General features: G+C 47.3%; 1 protein-coding gene across 1 annotated transcript; it reads right to left on the reverse strand.

The window, feature by feature from the left end:
* Nucleotides 1–12962: 12962 nt before the first annotated feature.
* FOXQ1 (forkhead box Q1) lies at nt 12963–14408 on the reverse strand. The gene has a single exon (XM_087737136.1). It carries the CDS (start codon nt 14406–14408, stop codon nt 13179–13181), a length of 1230 nt encoding a protein of 409 aa, XP_087593262.1. The 3' UTR covers nt 12963–13178.
* Between the last annotated feature and the right edge of the window lie 9053 nt (nt 14409–23461).

Genomic DNA, 23461 nt, shown 5'->3' on the forward strand with positions numbered 1-23461 from the left:
AAAGGAGCCCTCAGGGCGGTACGCTCAGAGCTGCACACGGTGATAAGAGTGTTTAAGTTGGAAACTTATAAACCTTTTGACTTGCAACTGAAGTGCTGTCAGACAGGGCTGCAGCAAGGCCTTCAGGAGACTAAGTTGTTCCCTCCTCCTTTCTCAGGCTCCTTGCAGTTGCTGCTGTGGATGATAACCGAGTGTCCTGAGAGGCAGCAGCGGCTTGGGCAAAGCTGGTATCCCTGCAGACAGCCTGTGGAGCAGCTTTGGTTAGAAGAACATGAATCCATCACTCTGGACCTCAGGATTGTCTCCAAAGTCCTGGGCCTTCTGTATGAGGGAATGACTTTCCTCTACTTTGCTAGAGAATGATGAGTCACTCACTGTCCACAGGCATCTGACCAGCTCCTGCCTATCCTGACTCTTCCTGAAGGGTGAGTGTTGTCATGGTTTAACCCAGCAATTAAGCACCACAGAGCCTCTCACTCACTCCCCTGCCCCTAGTGGGATGGGGGAGAGAATTGGAAGAGTAAAAGTGAGAAAACTCATGGGTTGAGATAAAGACAGTTTAATAATTGAAATAAAGTAAAATAGTAATAATAATAATAATATACAAAGCAAGTGATGCATGATGCAATTGCTCACCACCTGCCGACCAATGCCCATCCTGTCCCTGAGCAGCGGTCCCCCCCTCTTGGCCAACTCCTCCCAGTTTATATGCTGAGCATGACGTCATACGGTATGGCATAGCCCTTTCGCCAGGCGGGGCCAGCTTCTGGTGCACCTGGCAGAGCATTGGAAGCTGAAAAGTCCTTGACTGGTGTAAGCACTACTTAGCAACAACTAAAATATCCATGTGTTAACAACATTATTCTCATCCTAAATCCAAAACACAGCGCTATACCAGCTACTAAGAAGAAAGTTAACTCTATCCCAGCTGAAACCAGGGCAGTGTGTATTTTGAAGGCTTAGCTTTTTTGTGTTATGCCCATCAAGGGGATAAGTTCTTGGGAGACCTGGTCTGGCAGGTCTTCCAGATGTCACTCATTGATTTTGCCTCACACTGGAGTCAAATTGCTCCTTCTGTTTACAGTAAGGATGGCATTGCATGGACTTTTGGGTGGCATTGTATGAGACAGAGACTTTTCCTACCTGTCTGGGGCAGAAGCTTGCAGAGTCTGTGGGATGGGCTGTTAATGCACAAAAGCAGGCATGCTTGGTTGTTTAACCTATTCTTTGCTGCATGCTGAAAACCTCAGAAAAACTGAATGCAGCCTGGCCCATGGTAGGATCAGCACCCTGAAGTCCTATGGGTCCCTCACAGCTTGCAGCAGTCATGGCCTTAGGGCTCTTCATAATAAGTTTAAGATCAGTTGCTATGTAAGTGATCAGCATGTTCAGCATCTGAAGATTTCAAATTTGGCTCTTATATAGGAGAGTTTAAAGAGATGGGGTGGAGAAAGATGAAAACATATAGCAAACTATTAGATGAAAATGAATTTTATGATTTTTTTTGGCTTTATGCCAAAACGAGCCTCTTGCTCAAAACAAAGTTTCATGCTAATGTTTGAGCCTTCTAATTTGAACACTTATTTGGCCTTTTAATAATGCAGGGGACACAAAAGTACCCCTTCATGACTGGTTGCTCAATCTGGCTGGGGTTTCCCATTGCCTTCTTTCCCAGACTATTTATAGAATAGCAATTAAGATTAATGTATAGCTGCTCCCATTTAGTTCCTGGCTCTGCTGGGTTTTGAGCCACTCCCAACAACAGCTGAATGACTGAGATATTTAGTGTCCATTAGAACTCATGCCGAAATCAGCTGGAGTTACCTGTCATGCAGATGTGTATACCTTGAAAACAAATGGGTCTTTTTTTTTTGGTATCATCAACTTTTTTTCTGTTGTGAAATGAAATTGTGAGGCTGAAGCTAAACAGAGAACATACTTCCCAGTCAATATATGGGAATGTATTTTCAGTTTTTCTCAGTCTGTTCTTACCATTGAATGGGAAATGTATCAAATAAATAGAAGGGAGCTCATTACATGCATCCATTCCTACCAGTCCTGTTGACGGGGTACGTGTTATCCATACAATTCAAGTGTCTTACATCTGTCATGAAATGGTTTGTGTTGTTCTTGACTGTTTGTTAGCTTTTATAGCTTGTGTGCATGGGCTTGGATGTAATTGGTATCAGTAGAAACTGCATGCAGTGGGCATGGTCTGCGGGCAGCATATACCATTTTGAGGAATGGAATCTAGTAATGAGTTTATGGATACCAGGTCCTCCTTTTGGCGTCATAAATCCCTGTGATGCTCCTGTGCCGCACTTTGTATAGTGATGGCTGACAGATCCGGGCTATAGGCACAATCTCTGATTGTAGGATACTGCTTGCTGGCCTTGCATCAGAGGAGATGGATGGATGGTGCTTACGAAAGCAATCAACCAAAATAAATTAACTCAAGCAGTGTTCAATCCTGTTTTGCCAGCAATTAAATAAGAATGAATATGAGGACAAGGGTACAGTTTTATCAGACCTCATCGCATTTGGGAAACCTGTAGGCACCGGCATGCTAAGCTGGGCTTCTTGTCCTGGTGAGGAAGAGCAGAACTGTGCCAAAGGGAAGGGTCTCACGACTTAGATTATTATCTGAGTTAGACTCAACTCTAGGTGCATGTGACTGTTCAGAAATTGCAAAACCTGATCTCGAAAAGGATACTATGGCAGTGTGTGCGTGATACCGCAGAGTCTGCCTTTTTGATTGCAGTGTCCCCTGTACTAGAACAGATTCTGGTAAAGTAATGACTGCCTCTGTTCCTAATAAAGCTAACTACCAGAAATACTCCAAATGCAAAAAATATGGCTTAGTTTACAACAGGTTTCTATATATCCTGATATCAAGCTGGCTGAAAAGATTTTGACTTCCATGTACATGCATATCCAGAATCCTACAACTTAAATATTTAAAACATCCATTCTTTTCCGGAGGTCCTTTTTCTGACTTGGAATAAACCTTCTGACTTCCATTGAGTCAGGGCTCTGAGAACAATATTCCTTTTAATTGCACAAGACTCTTTCCTTCCCACAATACCTAGTTATTGGATGATGCAGGAATCCCATAGGAAGAAAAATAGAGTGTGATCCTGCAATTGAAACAGTGCACTACAATGGTATGTGCACTGAACTAAAAGGGGCTAAAATAATGGTGTGTGAGCACAATGGTCCCAGTTTTTGAATTATTAACTTTAAGATGTTTTATTGTAGGGTTTGTTTTTTTATGTAATGATAATATATATAAAACTAAAGTAGTTTTTAATTGCTGATACCACCCCGACCTGAAAATAAAAAGGCCTATATGGTACCTCAGAGTAAGACAGTAAACCACAACTTCTGTTAATTAGCGCAAGCACTACCTCTAGAACTATTTATCCCATGCTCTTCTCCGATAGACCAACATACTTGTCCAACTACCAGGCTTTTGGCACCATTCCAGTGTCCACAAACCTGCATGTGAACTGACTGATTTTTAGCTGCTTCAGACGTTGTTTCCCAGTTTGAGGAGTCATCTCCGCCCTGTAGGAAAACCCAGCATAATTCCCCAACATTTAAATCAAACTATGAAAATGTATGCCTTTCACTTCTTTTTAAGCTAGTTACAGGATCTTTTGGCCTTGAGATTTCAGCTGTACAAGGAACAAGAAAGTGTCTAATTCCAATTTTACTGATGCAAATATTAATTAAAGGTAATTTGGGCAGCCTTACAATCCTTGCTCTGGTTGTTGGTGCCGGAGAGGAAGAAATTATAACAAGATGATAGCATATGCTGAACTTGTCGAGTCAACTGGTCAGATTGAACCTGTCATCTGTGGTGACAGAAATTATAATGCACAGAGTAAATTTTCCCATGCAGTCACTGGGAACAGTACTGCATGGGTGTGGGGGAGCTTATTCCCAGTAAAGGGTAAAACCAATCATCTGCTTTATACAGAGTAAAAGAAATGGGGAGCAGTGCCTAGTCCCTGGGGAACAGGAAAATTTAAACCTGAACATTCCTGCAGAGCTCTGACAAATATTTCATTTTGCTAGCTGTAGAAGACCCAGAGATTGCCCATACTTCCTCGGGAACCAGCACTAATGGTGACATACATTTATTTTGCTTTGGCTGAAGTCTCAGCAGTGACTTTGTCACAGCACGGGTGCATTGAGCTGAGCTGGGGCTCTGACCAGGAAGAACGCAGTTTATGTGCCTTTCTTACCTTCCCAACTCAGGGTCTGGAAGGAGAGGTGGTGTCTGCAAGAGATTTGGTGCAAAGTCATCTTAGTAAAGGATGCTGGCATCAAAAGAGTCTGCGGCAAGTTCTGTCTTTCTGTGCTCAATGTTTTGTAGACTAGGCTCAAGGGAGCAATTGCTTCTGCTTCCTCAAGAATAGCCTTGGAAAAGAGTAAGATAAGGGAGCAGAGGGAGGTGAAAGGGGAAGGATGTTTCTCTGCTTGAACAAGACTTTGTTGAAATGTTACACTGACGGGGTTTTTTGGTGTTATTGATGAGAAGGCTGGGTAACTGGAGTCTGTGTACTCTGTTGTCATGTGTTAGCCTGGCTGCTTGGAAGATAACTTATAACTTCTTTGTCCTTCTTTAACCTGCTTCTTCTGGAGCTGGGGGGCGTGGGAAGAACCTGACATGACTCCAGGTATTGTGACACAGAAAGCTATGCCTTTGCCACGTCTTACGATTAGTCAGCAAGAGGTACTCCAGAGAAGTTCAGAGAAAAACAGAAATGACTAGGGGGGTTCCTGGACTGACTTATGAGGAAAGAGTAAGAAAGTTGCTGCTGTGCATCTGTACAGTTCTGCTAAGTGATTAATGGGGAATGTGATGATAACATGCAACTAATTGAGGCTTGTATATGCCAAAGAGAGGGGAATTACTTTGTTGTTGTGTGATGAGGATGAGTAATGAGCACACACTGCTGTATTGAAGGTGGCTGGATGAAGTACCCAGAGCAAGAGCAGTTGCTTGATGGTGAAAGAGAATTGCATTAGATGCTTGTTTTAGGAGTATCAAATACTAAAAATCTGTTATTACCTGATGATGCAACTTAACTTTTCTCACAAAGAAAACCATATTTTCTCTGGGGTTTCTTCTTCATAGCTTAGGGTGTTTTAAACAAGGCTACTAGATACTGCCTTGCTTCATAAGTTATTAAAAATAAACTGGAAGAAACTGCACTGGAAGGAAAGTGAATTGGGCAATTCTGGAAGCCTCTCATGTCTGCATTTTCATAGACTCTTATTAGAAATCTAGGGAAAACTACTTCTGTAGTGAGATGCCACAATTTTCAACAGCAAATGCTGTGGAAGGAATAGAAATAAACAGTTTGGTGTCATATGTCTGTTTTCAAAGGCTGTAGGTAACCTCTGAGGTCTTACAGAAAATTATCTTTTCAAAACCTTGAAGTAACATTGACAACTTCTACTTGGAATATTGAAGTTTATCTGGCCATTTGTAATAGCTACTGATAAAAATACAAGTATAGGAAATCAGATTCTCAGGTTTCTGATGAATCTTTAAGATCTCTAAGTCAGGTAACTAAAAGTTTTGCCAAAGTAAAATGAATTTCCCAGAAGCAGTCTTGCTTAAGACTATTCTGTCCAGTGAGGTGGCCTGGGATACACCATGGAGCCACAGAGTACCACTAGTTAAGCCCAGTTTGGCTCTGGCATGAGATTCATTAACATTGCTTTGCTACAGTGGACTAAAAATACTTTCATAATAGTAAGGATAACGTGAAATACACTATTTATGTGAAGGGTTACTAGTTGGCTGTCAGATGTTATTGGAGTATTACTCCAGTACCAAATTACTACTTAAAACAACAGCACAAACACAGCTAAAATAAACCCATTGGACCTTAAACCAGCTAAATTATACTTATTAAAACATTTATGAAACCTTATGTACTGCTTATAAACATGTGCTCAATGAATAGCTATGATCAGGAAGCACCTACAGTGGAATTTGGAAAATTAAGTGTCAACCTATTTTTCATTTTTTCTCTCATGCTTTTCTATCTGATGGTCTTTGGTCCTACTTCCCACATACTCTGCTCAAGACATTCTACTGAAGAGTAGAGTTGTATTGCTCCATCTTGAATATTCTCTGCTTTGCTGTTCAGGAGAGGAAAGAAGTATTGCTTTTCCTCATAGCAAAGGAGGCTATTAGTATGCCATCCTGCTTGAAAGAGCTCCGAAATTTTGAAACATATCATAACAAAGAAAACAATACCATGGTGCAAGAGCAAAAATATGACAGTATGTTCTCTCAGTCCTTCCTCATACACACCCCCTCTGGCTCTGGAAAAGAGGACAAAGGCCTAGTCCATCCAGATGTATGGAGGTAAAACTTCCTGAAGGCAATAACAATGTTTAGCTCCTATGCAGGGCTGGAGACTATGTAAATTACTAGCTTTTCTGAAGCTGGCAATCTATACAACCTAAATAATGATGCGTTAATACAAGTTTGAATGTCTAGAGAGGGTCAGGCTCTCTCTAGCCATCTGTCTGATTTTATGATGGGGTACTTGGGCTTCATAGATGACTTTTCTGAAGCTGGTTTTGAGATTTCTGAGAGTGTCAATGAAGACAGGAGAGTTTATTCAAGAGGAAAATGTTTCCTCTCCAGAACATAAACGAAAAATGGAACCATATTCACCCCATTATTAAAGAGCTACTGCAGCGCTAGGCAAAGTTGCAACAGGATACAACCACCCTTGCGAAAATCACAGCTTTAGTGCCTTGAATTTAGCTGGAGGTGGATTTCAACTTTGGTTTTATGTCTGCTTCAGACTTAAAAGGCAAAAAGCCTGGCACAATAAAGGGACTCTCTTGTCTGTTATTAAATGAAAAACCTCCCCCAGCTCAATGAAGAATTGTGCAAAATCTGGACTGTTCAGAAGGTCTGCCCTTCCATGTGGGGCTGCAGTTGTTCTCCTTGCTCTTGCATAGGAAGTTTCACCTTGGGCTGCTGTGGCAGGTTGACCCTGGCTGGATGCTAGGTGCCCACCAAGGCTGCTCTATTACTCCCCCTCCTGAGCTGGACCGGGGAGAGAAAATATAATAAAAGACTCATGGGTCGAGGTAAGGACAGGGAAAGATCACTCTCCGATTACCATCAGGGGCAAAACAGACTCCAGTTGGGGAAATTAGTTCAATTTATTACCAATCAAATCAGTGGGCCTCTCTCTCCACGGGTCCACAGATCCTGCCAGGAGCCTGCTCCAGCACGGGCTTCCCACGAGGCCACAGCCTCCTTCGGGCATCCACCTGCTCCAATGTGGGGTCTTCCATGTGCTGCAGGTGGATATCTGCTCCACCATGGACCTCCATGGGCTGCAGGTGGACAGCCTGCCTCACCATGGTCTTCACCATGGGCTGCAGGGGAATCTCTGCTCCGGCGCCTGGAGCACCTCCTCCCCCTCCTTCTTCACTGACCTTGGTGTCTGCAGAGCTGTTTCACTCACATATTCTCACTCCCCTCTTCAGCTGCATTTGCACAGTTCCCACCACCCCCCCCCCCCTTAAATATGTTATCCCAGAGGCGCTACCACTGTTGCTGATGGCCTTGGCCTTGGCCAGTAGCGGGTCTGTCTTGGAGCCAGCTGGCATTGGCTCTGTCGGACATAGGGGAAGCTTTTAGCAGCTTCCCACAGAAGCCACCCCTGTAGCCCCCCCACTACCAAAACCTTGCCATGCAAACCCAGTACAGCCACTTAAGGCATGGTGTAAAAGATGAAGGGCCTGTGAGTTTGAGTCCTTTGTATGTGTCCTTTTCTGGTGTGACATTTCTTTTTGTTAAGGGTCTTCTCTTTCTGATACGTCCTGCCAATGTACCTAAGAATCACCCTTTTGGAAAAGGGTTTGGGGCAGAAAAAACGAACAACGCCCTGAGGCAAAATTACATCCACCCTCTTTCAGTCCTCTCGGCATCTAGTGTGAAATTAAGCTGATACCAAGGGCTGCACTTTTGCTTAGGAGCTTTCACTAGAGATCTGTGTTGAACTGAGTCTTGTAGCTAGCACTGCTGTGCTGAGATGGGTCTTGAATAAAGTGATTGATTTCAGTGGACTCCTTCCTGAGTGTCATGGTTTAACGCCAGCCAGCAAGTAAGCATCACACAGCTGCTCACTCACCGTCCCGCCCCCGGTGGGATGGGGGAGAGAATCAGAAGGGCAAAAGTAAGAAAGCTCATGGGTTGAGATGAGAACAGTTTAATAATTGAAATATAATAATAATAATGATGATGATAATAGTGAAAAGGAAAACAACAACAAAAAAAAGAGGAACAAAACCCAGGAAAAATAAGCAATGCAACTGCTCACCACCCGCTGACTGATGCCCAGCCTGTCCCCAGGCAGCGATCACTGCCCCCCAGCCAACTCCCGCCTGTTTATATGGTACAGCATAGCCCTTTGGCCAGTCGGGGCCAGCCCCCCTGGCTGTGCCCCCTCCCAGCTTCTTTTGCACCTGGCAGAGCATGGGAAGCTGAAAAGTCCTTGACTGGTGTAAGTGCTACTTAGCAACAACAAAAACATCAGTGTGTTATCAACATTATTCTCATCCCAAATCCAAAACACAGCGCTATACCAGCTAATAAGAAGAAAATTAACTCTGTCCCAGCCAAAACCAAGACACTGAGCAAGGGTTAGGGATATTGAAGGGCTACTTATCCCATCTTATGGGTCATTTGGCGTGTAAGAGCAGAAAGCAAGTTTCAGGCTTCATCAGATCTAGCTGGTGAAAAATGGGGTTAATTAATCTGATAGGAAGATAACACAATCAAAATGCTGCCCTACTGACACCTCTCCACTAATTTCAAGGAGGAAACTCTTTGCCTCCACTACAAAGGAGAATAGGCACAGTATCACTGTATTCTCCTGCTGCATGGGATCTATGTAATATATACAAGCTGTTATCCACAGATCACTTTCGCAAGCTTGTTGCTTCTGTGAGCTCGTGTTTGGCAACCATTAATTCCTGATGTGCTTAAACTTCTCCTTTGTATGAATTTGATCCTAATCCACAAAGGAGGAGTTTACGCAGTTCTGCTGTTCAGCAGGTTAAAATTTTAAGAGATTTAGGAAAGTGGTTTGAACTAACATTATTACAGTAAGAAACTTGTTTTATCACTAACTAGTGGGGAGGGGGACAAGAAAGGGAGAAGCCCTGCAAAAAATGTTTGATGAAAATATTTTGATTGTTAGGTGTGATTTTTTTTCTCTTTAAAGCACGCTGAGACATTCAGAACCTGCAAGAGATGAAAGTTATGGAACAAAAAGTCTCGGAAACAAAATATATTTATTTGGAAAGCCAAATCTCTTTTCAAAAAAATGCAGTTAAAACCAGAGCGCAGTCGGACCAGAATTCATGTGCAGTTCTGCTCAGGCTGAGGTTTTCACCAAGTGCTGCACAAGGTCCGGAGAGCATGGAGCAGCCAGCATGGGATGTTTGCGCATCCTCTCACGTGCCGATGAACAGGCTGTTGCGCTCCCTGTTGCAGCCAGGCTTTCTGTCCCACTGACATCAGTTTTGCCTTTACGGAATATAAAAATCCCTCAGGTGTCCCGAACTGCACCCGTCCAACAAGCGCTCAGATGCTCTGGGTGATGTAGACCCTCGCAAGGCTGAAAGAATGGGGCACAAAAGTATCGACTTTCTGCTGATGTGTCAAATATCAAAAGGAGAAAGGCTTTGTCTCTCTTCTGTCATCCTGATTTATTAGACGTTAAGAAAGACAAAGTACCCAGACACACAAACGTCGCTGTTTCGGGAAGGTTTGCGAAATGGTTAATGTGCTTGTTCCACACAAAAATGTAAAGTGTCGGTTCTCTGATTACCTGCTGCTGGAAAGTGTTTGGACAGGTGCTGTGTTTCACCAGCCGTCTGTCAGAGCTGACAGCCCGGATTTATGGCTCTACACCGAGGCTGGCCTCCCCCGCTCCGCCAGCTCCGCTCCGGCCCCGGCCCCGGCCCCGGCCCCGGCTCCGGCTCCGGGTCCCGGGCGGGCGGGCGCCCGGGGCGGGGGCTGCGGACCGGGCCCTCCCGCTTCTCCAGCGGCTCCGCGGGGCTGGCATGCGGCTGCCTCTTGCCTCTGCGGTGTACGCCGGGCAGGATGGCAGCCGGGATCCAGCCGGGTTTTTTAAAAATTATTCCCCCCCCCCGTAAATTCGCTTGGCGTGTGAACAAACTATTCCAGCTCCCTTGCTCAGAAATGCAGTCCAAGCAGTATCGCGAATGGGGCGATTTCCACGCAAAGGTCAATAAGGGGAAGGAAATTCGTCCCTTGTCTCCTCTGCAGGGGATGGGAAGAGGAACCGAGGCCGGAACGGGAGAAGGCGGAGAAGACCCGACCCTCCAGCAAGCGAGCGGTACCTGCCCGCCCTCCCAGCGCCTCGCCCGGCAGCCCGGGAGCCGCGGGGACCCTCAGATCCTGATCCCGACCTGCTGGGGAAATCCGAGGAAGCACTGGGAAAGGACGGCAGGACGCAGATAGCCCTTACACCGTGCTGGTGACCTACGTTTCCCCGGCGTAGCCAGAAATCGAGATTCAGAGAAGATAAATAATCTGTGGGCTTCGTTTCTTTTTTAATGCTAAGTTATTGTTAATAAAAAGGGACTTTTCTAAAAGTAAAAAGCCGAATGCCATCCTGTTAAGCGTACGTTTACACACACATTCATCCCTACTCACGCTTACGTACATCCCATTAAATACACGCGTGTGGCTGTAATAACAAATTCCACGTTCCGTCAAGGTGCTTTTACCGTGCCCTGAAACACGACCCTTACAGATCGACAAAACCAGAAGATATTAGCGGTTGCATACTGACGGCTTATGTGGACTCCTATAAAGAAAGAGATGTTAAAATACAAGCTAGAGGAAAGAGTAGATTATAGCAGGGCAGCTTAATATTTGCACAGAGCCTTGAAGGCAGAACGATGTCGAAATTGCGCGTGTGTGTGTGCGTGTGTACATGAAAACCAATTCCTTCAAGGGTTGGATTACTTCATACATTAGTCACTAATCTCTCGCAACGTTCTGATGAATGTTATGGTCTGAGCTAAACACACCGTGAAATCTGCTTGAGCTTTATTGAAACACGTCGGTGTTTTCGCCCGCAGATCGTGCTGTTTGAAGCTTTCCTTTCCCAACACACCTTCGCTATTCGGCAAAATTTTTTTTTGCGAGGAGGGTAGAAGCTGTTCAGCGGCTGAACCCCGGCGCCGAGGGACAAGGAGGTGGGGGAGAAAGTCCAGGGTCCGAAAAAAGAGCAATTAGAAAAAAAGAACGCCCCAAATTCTGCTTGCCACCGTTTGTTTAGGTGATCTGTGCTTCCAGAAGACTTGGAGGGGGAAAAAGCCCGCCTATTTTCATCCCTTTTTAAATGAAAACAAACGAACGAACCCCCACGCCCCGAATTATCATGTCGGCGTTTGTTCGCAGCTCTTCGAGGTCGGGGACGCCACTACACCGTGATTCAGTCCCACGGGCAGTTAAAACCCCACCCTTCGCCTTTTCCCACTCCGTCTTGCTGAGCCTTTCCCGCTCGCTGCTGACAACGCGGCACAGCCTTAACGCAACACGCGGCGGCAGGAGGCAACGTCCGTAAACTTTTTATCACCGGCAAACATTCACCAGCGTTCACCCCGCAGAGGTTTCCCCCGCGGGAGGTGCCAGCGGGGCCGCCTCCACCAAAAGCAGCTGGAGCCCGGCCGTGCCAACGAAGCCACTTTTCTTTGGACCGAGCGATGACAACACGGTTACATGTCGCCTGCTGTCCTTCGGGGGGGGGGGGGAGGGGAAAAAAAAAAGGCAGGCAGATGCTCAGGATTTCCGCAGGCTGCCCCCGAGCCGGGCTGCCAGCCTGCAAATCTGCCTGCCCGCGCAGCTGCCTGCCTGCAAATCGCCAGCCTTTCTGCAGGGCTGAGCACCGGCGGGGAAACCTGATTTGACTCGAGGAACTGAAGAGGATTTCCAAACCTGGCGGCAGCCCAAGAGGAGAACCTCTCTCACCTCCCGTGGTCAAAACAAGGCGGGTCCGTACGTGGCACCTCTACCCGCCGGCAGGGATGGGGAGGAAAGCAGCACATAGAATCGTTTAGGTTGGAAAACACCTTTAAGATCAAGTCCTCCTCGGCCAAGGTTACCCCACGGCGGGCTCCCCTCCCTCCACGCCAGCACAGCCATCACGCTCGTCTCCTTATTACCATCTTTATTTAGGGGGCAGCTTTTATTCGGGGGAGAGGAGGAAAGGAAAAAAAAAAAGGAAAAAACATTGTGGCCGAGCGTCAATGAAATGCACACGCACATATATTATATACAAACACAAAAATAAAATACGAAAAAAAAAATTACTCTTTTCTTTCCAGTAGCAGTGGTGTTGGCCTTAGACGTACAACGCCAACCAGTTCAGGAGACAACGCCTGACATTTCCTTGAGCCCTTTCCCCTCTCCCGTTCCCCCTCCAAGAACAATAATTAATTAAAAAAGCTGCACTCTCTCTGTGTTAAAAACACTACTTTTATAAATAATTTAATGTCCTCCCTTCCCACGAAATGCTAGTTGCCGGACAGGAGAAGAAGGTTTCTTTTGGCACAGTGATGCATCGCTTTGCAGTACAGACCTCCGGCTCCACCGCAGCCCCCGGCCCCCTCCCTTTCTCTCTCCCTGCTCCTCCCGGCAGCCGCCCCCGGCCCCCTCCCTCCCTCCCCCCCCCGCCCCCCCAGCGCACGGCGCGTCCCCGGCTGCCGCCACCGCCCGCCGCCGCGGGGGCGCGCCCGCGCCCCGGCCCAGGGCTTCGGTGGCGGGGGGTGCGGGGACACGGGGGGGGGGGGGGGGGAGGAGGCGGCGAGGGAATGGCTGAAGTCAAGTAGTCTCAACGAACAGTAAGAAGCACTTGAGGCTCATGGCTATGTCCAAAACGACAGTTGCTTGGGGTTTTTTTTTTTAATTTTTTTTTTTTTTTTGGTTTAAGTTAAACCCACTGTCATTTCACTAAGGCACAGTCACCGAGGCTTTTGCTTGGAGGCTTCGGTCGCCTCTGGAGTTAAAGTGCGGGATCCAGAGCCTCCTCCTTTCCCCCTCCCCGCCTCCCCGGGCAGGCCCCTCGCAGGGGAGGAGGGGGGCTCCATTAAGCCAGGGGGGTCTCCACGGCGTACGGCTGGAACGAGGCCGAGGCCCCCGCCGCCGGCTGCAGCGGCCCGGCCAGCCGGAGGGGCCCGTAGAGCGGGGAGCCGGGCGGCGGCCCCCGCCCGCCCTTGGGGAGCGCGGCGGGGAAGAGCGGCCCCCGCGGCCGCTCCGCCGGCGGCGGCTCGCCGTGGGCCAGCGCCTGCCGCCCGCCCCCCAGCAGCAGCGGCGGCGGCTCGCCCAGCCCGTAGGCGCAGAGCTGCAGGAGGCCGCCGCCGTAGAGAGCGGCGGCGGGCGGGGGCTGCGCGGCAGGTGGGTAGGGGAGCAGCGGGTAGGGGCCGGGCAGCAGGTGCGGGGCCGCGGGCGGCGCCGGCCAGAGGAGGCGGGCGTGGGCCGGCGGCGGCGGCGGCTGCGGGGCGGCGCGGGGCCCCGCCGGCCGCCGGAGGAGGCTCTCGATGGCGAAGGAGCTGGAGAACTTGGCGCCGCCGCCGCCGCCCGCCGCCGCCCCGCCGCCCCCCGCCGCTGCCTCTTTGGCGGCGGGGCCCGGCGCGCAGTTGCAGGGAGAGGAGGCGCAGCAGCACCGCGGCGAACCGCCGGGGGACGCGGCGCCCGCTCCGGCCGCCTCCTGCGGCGGCGGCGGCGGGGCGGCGGCGGGGCGGGCGGGCTGCGGCGGCGGGGCGGCGCGGCTGAGGCGCTTGCGGCGGCGGCGGAAGACGCCGTCGGCGAAGGTGTACTCGCTGCTGGGGTTGAGCATCCAGTAGTTGTCCTTGCCCCAGGGCCGCGCCGGGTCGCGCAGCACCTTGACGAAGCAGTCGTTGAGGGAGAGGTTGTGGCGCACCGAGTTGCGCCAGCCGGTGTAGGCGCCGCGGAAGAAGGGGAAGCGGCTCATCAGGTAGTCGTTGATCTCGGCCAGGGTCAGGCGGCCGCCGGCCGAGTCGCGGATGGCCATGGCGATCAAGGCGATGTAGGAGTAGGGCGGCTTCGGCCGCCGCGTGTAGGGCTTCCCCTTGGCGCTCTCGGCCGGCGGCGGCGGCGGCGGCGGCTGCGGGGCGGGGGGCGGCGGCGGGGGGTGCCCCGGCCGCACGGCCCCGCCGCCCGGGCTGTTGGCGGCGCAGTCGCCGTCCGAGCCCAGCTCGCTCTCAGCCGGCGCTGGGGAGAGGGAGCCGCTGCCTTCCTGGTCGCTGCCGGCGCTCAGCTTGTCCTCGTAGTGCTGCGAAAACACCTCCAGCTTCATGGCGGCGGCGCCGGCGGCCCCCCCGCGCCCCGCGGCTCCGCTGGGCGGGCGCGACCCCCGCCCCTCGGCGCGGCCTCAAGGGCGGCGGGAGGCGGCGAGGCGGCCCGGGGGTTTCTGCTCCGCGGCGGCTTGGACAGCTCCGCGGCGGCGGGCAGGGCAGGGCAGGGCAGCGGGGCTCCGCGGCCAGCCGGTCGCTGGCGGGGGTCTGGCCCCTTCCCCGCCGTCGGGCGCCGAGGACGGGCGGCGGTGCCCTGCCGCCCGCGGCGGCGAAGCGGGGGCCGGTGCGCTTCCTCCGGCTTCCACCGCCTTCTCCCCCGGCGGGGCGCTCGCTCTCTTGCCGCCCCCCTTTTTTGTCCTTCTCGCTCTTTACTTTCGCTGCTCCATGGGGCCGGCGGAGAGCGGGTTGCCGCGGAGGGGCGAGGAGGCCCCCGCCGAGCCGGTGCGAGCGGGCGGGCGGCTGCCGGAGCCGGCTCCTCCCCGCGTCCCCCCGGTGCCGGTCCTCCTCGGGGGCGCTGGCGATGGGACCGTCCGGCGCTCCCCGGCCGCGGGGAGAAGCTCTGGCGGGAGGCCGGGGTACTCCGCTCTCTCTCCGGCTTCGGCCCCCGTCAGGGCCGGGACGCCGGGCTGGGTCCTCGCTGCGGCGCGGGCAGCAGCCGGGTTATTAGGGTTATTAGTGTTATTGTCATTATCTCTCTCTTCCCCTGTGGTTCTGTGTCTCTCCACCACTTTCAGACCAGCCCATTATAACGCCGGCGAGAGGCGGAGCCAGGACAGAGATCTGAAAGGGTGGTGGGTGGAGAAGCAAGGTAGCAAAGGTGGGTATGCGCTAATAAGCCGTATCAGAGCCGTAATTAGCTGAGATGACAGCGAGGTCTTGTTGGAAAGTTATTTTACGAAACTTGTTTGTATTTTCTCCTGCCAGGTCCCTCCCCTTCCCGGCTATTTCGAATGAAGCCGCAGTTCGGCGCGACTTCGCAGAACCGGGCCCGCCTCCCAGGTGTAAAATGCAGAATGACTTATAGGTGGCAGAGCAGAACCTGTTACATGCAGTGATTTATTTTAATAGCGCCGTATATAGCAACAAGTTGTAATGTGACAGCTCAACAACCTGTTGGAAAAGAATACACGGCTTTGCAGTTGTGAATTCCTAATGATTTATGTAGCCTGGCAAAGTCGTTTCAGTCCTGGCCCCTCTTTCCTTCTGTCATAACCACGCCTGGTGCAGGGGTAACATGGGAACAGGTAGGCAATGCTGTGGGCTTTTGCTACGAGATAATTAGTCGAAACCTTAACCTTAGTTTTAAGTGTGTTAATATGCATATAGTGGCGTTGCCCGATCTCTTCCGGATGGTGCGTTTGTAACCTCTCTGCTGTAACTCGCTCTCCAATAAAATCTTTTATTGTGTTTTTAAATGGTGACTTTGCTTTAACATTTTTTTGCACGTTGTGGGTCTATAAATTTTCCATAAAACCTGGGACAAAAAGTATTCTGTAGTTTTACTTAGACACTTTTCTTTCTAGAAAAATTAGTCGTGATTTTGGGTTTTGTTTTTAGGTGTAAGTTGTCAGGGTCTTACCCTCCTTCAGAGGTTTTGCCTCCTTCAACAGTATGCTGGACCGAACATCTCAACGAAGAGAGCTGTACGGCAGTAGGTTCTCTGAAAACTCCCTGTTCAGTCCTACCCTGCTCGCTGTTCAAAGTCAATTGCAAAACGCCATTTGACTTCATACGGCGGTAGCGCTAGCGTCTGCAAAACAATAACAAAACAAAAACATCAGCAGAAATCTAGTGTCGTGCTTATATTTTCTTTCTCATATGTAGACTTTGAATTTTGTGTCCTGGAGTAAGAGTTGGATTGCTCCATATTTTCCAAGAGCAGAATCAGACCTTATTTTGGAATAAATACTTAATGCAGGGTCACTCCGGTGAGGACTATGCTGTTGTCGTCTGGCTGTTAAGGAGTGCTGGAGAGGAACATGAGAAAATGCAGGTTAAAAGACTAACAGAAGAAAGGAACAGCACTGCTTTCTGTCTCAGTCTCTCTTGAATAGAATATACGTTCCCACACACACCTGCGTTTTGTTTCAAAGCTTTGCCATTTCCTCAGTCTGCGTGGGTCTTCGATACTGAACAATGAGAAGTCCTTCTGTCCTTTTGGTTGTACTCTTGCTGACTTTAGTAATAACAGGTTTGATGTCTTCCTGTTCTCACTAAAGCTGTACCCGTTCAGAAAAACTGGCAATTCAGAAAGACAAAAATAAGAGGAGGGAGACCTCTCTTGGTTCGTTGTTGTTGTCGTCTCCATGTAATGTAAACCCAGATCTTTCACTAAGGCATTGCATTAGCTGTAGGTGCCAATGTTTGTGTTTAAGGGTATGGGAAAAAGCTATCATTCCTTCCAAAACTTGTGTTTTCTAAGATGATGCCAATGGCGAGGGTAGGCTTTTTCCTCTTCCTGCTTTTGTTGTAAATAGCAGTGAAGTAGCGATGATTTGCTAGCTTACCTTTGATGTTTATTTTATTACCGTTCCACTATTTGTGTGGAAAATGTACACATTGTCTCTTATCTTTAGTCAAAGAACTTAAAAAGTCATTCAAATGTTGTAGGTAAACACGTCAGACATAACAGAAGCTTTTTCACAGCCATACTTCAAGACTAGGAGTGGATGGCAAAGCTGGTTTTGCAAGATTTAAGAGGGGACAGAAGCTTGTGCTCAAAATAAGACAATTACAGAGATAGCTATTAATGGCTGGGAGCAGGGAGCCTTTCTGTTGTAAACTGGCCCTTGAAATCTCTGGTGGCTCTTACCTGAGAAAACATATGAAGGTGCTTATGCGAAGGACTGTGCATGGTTTAAATAGAGCCTTCCTGGCCCAAGTGAGAGCGGTATCAGGCCCATCGCTATTGCTGCCCATGAAACGACGAGTGAAGTTGTAAGAAGTGGCGAAATAGTCCCAACTACCTCCATCTCTCACCGCTGAGAGTATATGTAACCTGAAGTCTTTTCCTGCTATGGTTTTTTAAAAGGCACCGTATCGCCTTCAGGTTTATAAAGATTAACACAATCATCGGAAAAACTGATTCTGTTAAGTAAACTTCACATCAAAAGCGCTTTGATGTGCTGTATTATAGCAAAGCCAAACACTCCACCCCCATCACCCCAAGAAAAACCTCCAAAAACCTCTAGTGAAGCAGTGTGAAAAAAATCTAATTCTTTGTTCTAAAATGAAATGTCTCTTCCTCTTTAGAGCAGCAGAGCAGGACTTTTTTTGATGTATGACCCCCTCTTTTCCTACCCAAAACAGTACCTACTCAAAGACAAAGGGGAGAACTGCGAATGGTTGCTTGAAAATCACATGCTCAACTTTGCTTCCCATTTTCTGTAGTATTTGACTCATTTAATTCAGACATAGTAAGAGTGTGCCAATGGGTATTTGGAGGTAGGGCAGTGTAGTCCTTTGCAGTTTGCTCAAGCTATGAATTCTCAAAATATTCCTTATTAGATGTAGAAAAATGCTACGCTGTCTGGTGGTTGCAGGTATATTTTTGGTTGATCTAGTTGTGTTGTCTCCATGGTATTTTAACCCATGATTTGGTTTTACATTTCAGCAAACATTGTGCAAAGGTGTGTCATGCTATGGTTTTGCTTTTAATTTTGTTTTTAAATCTTTTTTTTTTTTTCCACTCAATCCTTTCTTACTGTATTTGCTGCCTTCTGCCACTCCAGACTGCTAACTAGGTTAGAGAGGGCTTCCAGATAAGATCATATAAGCACAACTGGCCAATAAAGGTCTCTCTGTGGTGACTGGGAAAGTCCTATAGTTAGTGGTAGGCAAGCTTATTTGTACATCTGAGATGTCCGGCACACCAGCTGGACAAATTGCTTCATCATCTCTTCTCCTCCTCCTGTAGCAAGCTGCAGGAGCGCGCTGCCTTGCCAGGAATGATGAAATTGGACAATGCAATACGCTACGCGAGCAACAATAGACCAGTTCAAAGAGTTCCCTTTGGATGGGCTGCTCGCAGCAGGAGACGTGCCTCGCATGCATAAATGAACTACGGAGTCTGTGAAGGTTGGCTAATTGCGCTATGTATATTTTTAGAGTTGAAGGAAATCCAGCTAGAGACTGAGCTGTAAGAAAGGAGGTTAGTGGAAATCCATTTAGACCACGAGAGAAAGAGTTTGATCACTGAAACAGAATGCAGGTCTGCGTGAATTCCCACATTGGGAACTCTACGGATTTGCACTTTTTCACAAGGACAGCCATTCCCTGTGGGCAGAGATTTTGCGTGTCTAGTGTCTAGGTACTAAGAGCTGAATTTACAATGGGGACTTCCATTTCAACTTGGTTTCACACAGTCTTTATTTTCTTGGGGGCTGTTGCTCAGAATGAAATTTTCCCATGCCAAGAGCTTAGTATCACTTCCTCCCTGTGCCCACTTCATGTCGCATAAAAAAGTCTACATCTAAGCAAATTTCTTTTCTCCTGTGTACTGGATTGTGACAGAATGGGCAGGGACAGATTTTCTCCTGTGAAGAGGATGGCATTATTGCTGTTGTTACTGGTACTTGGTACAGGGAAGTAATTCCTGGTTCCTACACCGTCCTTTCCACCCGGAGATCTCGGAACTCTGCCATTTTACAGGCAAAGAGGAGTGAAGGGGAGTTGTGCTGAAAATCGTTTGGCAAGTCGGTTGCAACCCTGTCTGTAGAACTGAGCTCTTCGGAGTCCTTGTCCTGCGCTGTGTCCACTGAGGTATCGACTATGAGGCCTCATCAGAAGTGTTGTGCCATTTAGCGAGGAGCTGTCAAAATGGAGATTGCTCTGTCCTAAGACTCAGATAATTTATAGCTAATTCTCTCTTTTTACTAGAGCTATGTTAAGCCTCAGGGACCTGAACGGGGCTCCATACTGGCAAAAGGTGAACCTCTCTGGAATATATTGCAGGTCTGCAGCCTGCGAAGGTACATGACATAAAAGAGTGCAGGGTGAGGAGTGAGGTTAAGTCAACAGAGTATTTACGACATATTTTGTGATGACTTAATTTAGTAACTGTCCCCATAGGCTTTTCTCATAGCTGATTACCTGGTTTCATATAACTGCACCAAGAGAGAGAAAATCCAAATGGTGATGGACTTATGGGTTTGTGGATCTCTTCAAGGAGATTATTCTTACAGTAAGAACGAAACTGGTATTGGAAGGCAGCACAGCTATTGATAAGTCTGGATGTAATTGTCTGGATGGAATTGCTTGCTAAGACACAGGCTCCAGCGCAATTAGAAGCTATGTTGTGTTATGTTTGGTATGAAGTTGTGATGCAGAAGCCATTTGGTGAAATTGTGTGGCTCTCTGCCAGGAATAGTGAATGTTTCTTGCTACTGGTGCCAAACAAACTTAAAAAGAAACCATCATAGCTTGTTATTGCTGGTGTCAGACCAAATATCTGTTGGCGCCAAACGTGGTATTGATGCCAGAGGCTTGCTATCACTGGCCCATGATATGAGGAAACATCGGCTGAGCTGTTACAATAGCCTCTTATTGCCTTAAAGGCCATGTATTGATGGAGCGGGGTGAACAACATGGTGAGAGCTGAAGGGCTTTGAATGTGTGATGGAGAGTCATTGAACTTTGCTAGCCCTTTCTGGAATACACCTAAGCCAACTCAAAAACACATGTATTTTACATGGGTAAACAGGTAACTAGAGATATGAAGGATATGTTTCCATTCAACTAAGTTAAAGTACTATTTATAGCACTGCGGATTAACAAATGAATCACCTTGCCAATAATATTCCAGTTGAAGAGCAATAAGTGTTCAACGTTCCTGCTTCTGGGTTGGGTCTTTTGTTTTGGTTTTGGGTTTTTTTGGTTGTTGTTTCTTTGTTTTCAAAAAGCTGTTTCTGGGTGGAATGCCATGATTTATATAAGCATTAGCCAAATGTGTAAATAAATAATGGTGTAAAAAAACCTCTTGATTTTTTTTTTCTTTTTTCATCAAGACCAAGTCAACTCAATTATAATGGAGCTTTTCAGGAGCAGGCTGCCGATGGCCAGGCCTTCCTGTGGTAGGCAGGATTTGGCAGTAATACCCCCAGATTATGTCTCTCGTGCACGTTCTGTCCTTCATTTGCTGTTTTCCATTTTCCTTCCCTGCTTCAAGATCTGAGTTGCCATCTGTCAAGTCATTTTGATCTAATCCTCCCACCCCCTGGACAGCTCCAGAACAGCATTGGTGTCTTTGAAAACCTGGTCCATGCTGCTGCTTGCTTAGTCCTGGGACAGGTAGCATAGTTACACTGAAGGTACATCTATTACAGTACCTCAGGGTGGTGGGGGACAGGGGTGTATAATCTCCAAACTGTGTTCCAGAAATCAGATGTTTTTTTCACCACTTCTCAGGTGGCAGAGAAATGCAGTAAAAGCTTGAGGAGCTGGTTCTTGAGCTGCTGCAAATCTGACAAAATCATTAGTTTTGTTGAGTTGCATGGGTTGAGTATCTGATCTCCAGTTCCTAGGTGAGTTCTTAAGGGATTAACTGAGTTTCAGTGTCTTGAAGGCGCGAACAAACATACTGTTGCCTCACACACGTGAAGTTTCTTCCCTAAAGATGTCAAAGTGCTTTGGACAGAGGGTGTTTCTATTTCTGTTTTATAAGTAAAGGTTCACAGAATTTAAATGTCTTGGCCAAATTTACATGATCTAAGCTGGGAATAGGACATGGATTTCCTAATTCCTCAACTACTGCTCTACCTACTAACCCTGTTGTTTCCCTGAACCTTTACATATACTTGAGTAGATTAATAATTAACCTCCAAGTGGGGCACTTTGAAGCAAATGTAAAATGAAACCAAACACTTGTCTTGGTTTTTAGTCATACCAGATTTGCAAGTAGGGTGTGTTTAAATGATGCAGGTAGATAAAGTCTTGTTAATTTAGATTAGAGTAAAAGTCAGTGCCTTATCAAAGCAAGTGACTAATTAGGAAAACTATTACCTTTTGGAAAAGAAACAGTCAAACTATCACTCAAAATTATTTTAACTAATTGAACAGCACTAGTGTTTATGCTAAATAAAGGCTTGTGCAGCTGCTGGAGAAAGGAGAAAGACTGAGAGATTTTCCCAGGAATTGCCAGTGTTCTGCTTTTTTGATAATTTTGCTTTTAGAAACTTAACAGTACTTGTCATCAGTGTGTAAACATGGGGAAGGGAGGAGAGTCCTGTGAGTCATCAGGGAGCCAAACTTACAGAATTTAAGTGAAGAGCTGCAGCATTTGTATTAAATATACTGCCTTCAGTCTCTTCACTTTACCAAGCCAACAGGACAGCAAAGTGCTTGTGAATGGTTTGAAATGATCCAGTGAATCTCAGGTCTGTAATAACTATGATTGGGCATTTGAGAACCTGCAAGGGTGGAAACACTAGGGCAAATTCATGGTGTGAAAAGAAAGATTACGATCAGACTGTATTTATGTTCAGACAGATACATGCAATTGTGAAGAATCATTAAATAACTGTTAACCACACCTGCACAGAGCCTCTGGCAATGCTGGCTTATACAGAATCTCAAGAACTGCCATGTGCCTTACATCATACCTTTGTAAGGAAAGAAAAGTCCTGGGTGTTAGCCCAAGACTGGTAAGTAAAACATAGTCCACAGACCTGAGCCAGTTTAATGTCTCTTAGTGATTTTCTGGTGTGTCACACCCGGTACCTTCTCCCCTGTAAATCTGTCAGTAGTCCTGATTTGTTTGATTAAGACCAGATCTTACTAAACATCTCCGAATCTGCTTTAATGCAACGGCCACTTACCTGTAAGTCAGTCAGGACCGTGAGGAGGGAGTAAGTATGCATGCATGTAAGGAGTCTAGCACAAACAATGTCTTGACTTCTCTGGGGCTCGTAATTGCTGCTGTGATACCCAGCTGCTTCTTTGGGTTTCTTTTTACATGGATCATTTTCCCTTTTAAAAACATTGGGGCGTTGACATTTCTTCATGATGGAAATGACATTTCAGAACCTTTTTATTTTTACTGTAAGAAAAATGAAAGGGAAGCCTGTGGGGAAGGGGAGCAAGTAGGATAAAGGTAGCAGATGAAAAAGAAAAGGGGAGCGGAGTAAAGCTGAGATGAAGAGACGGAGATGTGGAGAAAATTGGAGTAGAAAGCTCCAACTGAGAGCACATAGCAGAGAAGTTCCACTCAGACTGCAGAAAATTTCCAGGATGCCCAAAGATCTCTGATTTGGCTGCTTCTGCTGGTGGAATTTTTTGGACTGCTCACCTCTACAGCTTTCCTCAGGCTAGGGAGTTCTCTGGGTTTTCATTTCCCATGGTGCGTTTGGAAGGAATCGTCTTTCATCTGCTTTTTCTCTCTTGGAGTATATTTTTCCTGTCTTTCATGGCTAGGGGTGGTTGAGGAGTTTGGTTTTTTTTTAATTCAATAAAAAAATACAAAAAAATTAAAAAATGACAGTTGAATATCAGTGTGTAATTCCGGAAACAGGCTGCTATGCATTGGTTTGATATCTCTTTCTAATTGCAATTTCTGTACAAAATCTTTCCTTTTTTTTTTCCCCCAATGAAAATCTCCAGCATCTGTGAAGAACAGGAGATTCTGAAACAGAAACAGAGCGTGATTGATGCACAGAAGGATTTTCAAGAAGGTGGAATAAGATTTCAAAAATTTGCAGACTTCAGCATTCATTTCAGAGAAGCATAAGCCCTGACACTTGACATTGATAGATTAGTCTATGGAGATATTTACTCATCGCTTACAAGAGTCCGTATTCATAACTTGATTTATTTATGCCATAGGGGTTTGGAAGACAGTCCATTTTTACTTTCTCCAGTTGACATGGAGCCAATGCCAAGAAACTTAGCAAAGCCCAACATATATTAAAACTTTTAAGAGTTATCCAAGTGTTGTGGGAAAAATGCTCTCCCACCATGCTACTTTAAATACCCATCAACTCTCCATAAGTAAATCTTGGTGACTTGGACAGAGTTTATTTTGCAGGCAGGATGTGAAGTAGTACACCCTGTACCCTCTTAC

Source organism: Nipponia nippon, unplaced genomic scaffold, assembly GCF_047370975.1.
Source record: "Nipponia nippon isolate SJK-2023a ecotype South Korea unplaced genomic scaffold, ASM4737097v1 scaffold_1, whole genome shotgun sequence".
Classification (NCBI taxonomy): domain Eukaryota; kingdom Metazoa; phylum Chordata; class Aves; order Pelecaniformes; family Threskiornithidae; genus Nipponia; species Nipponia nippon.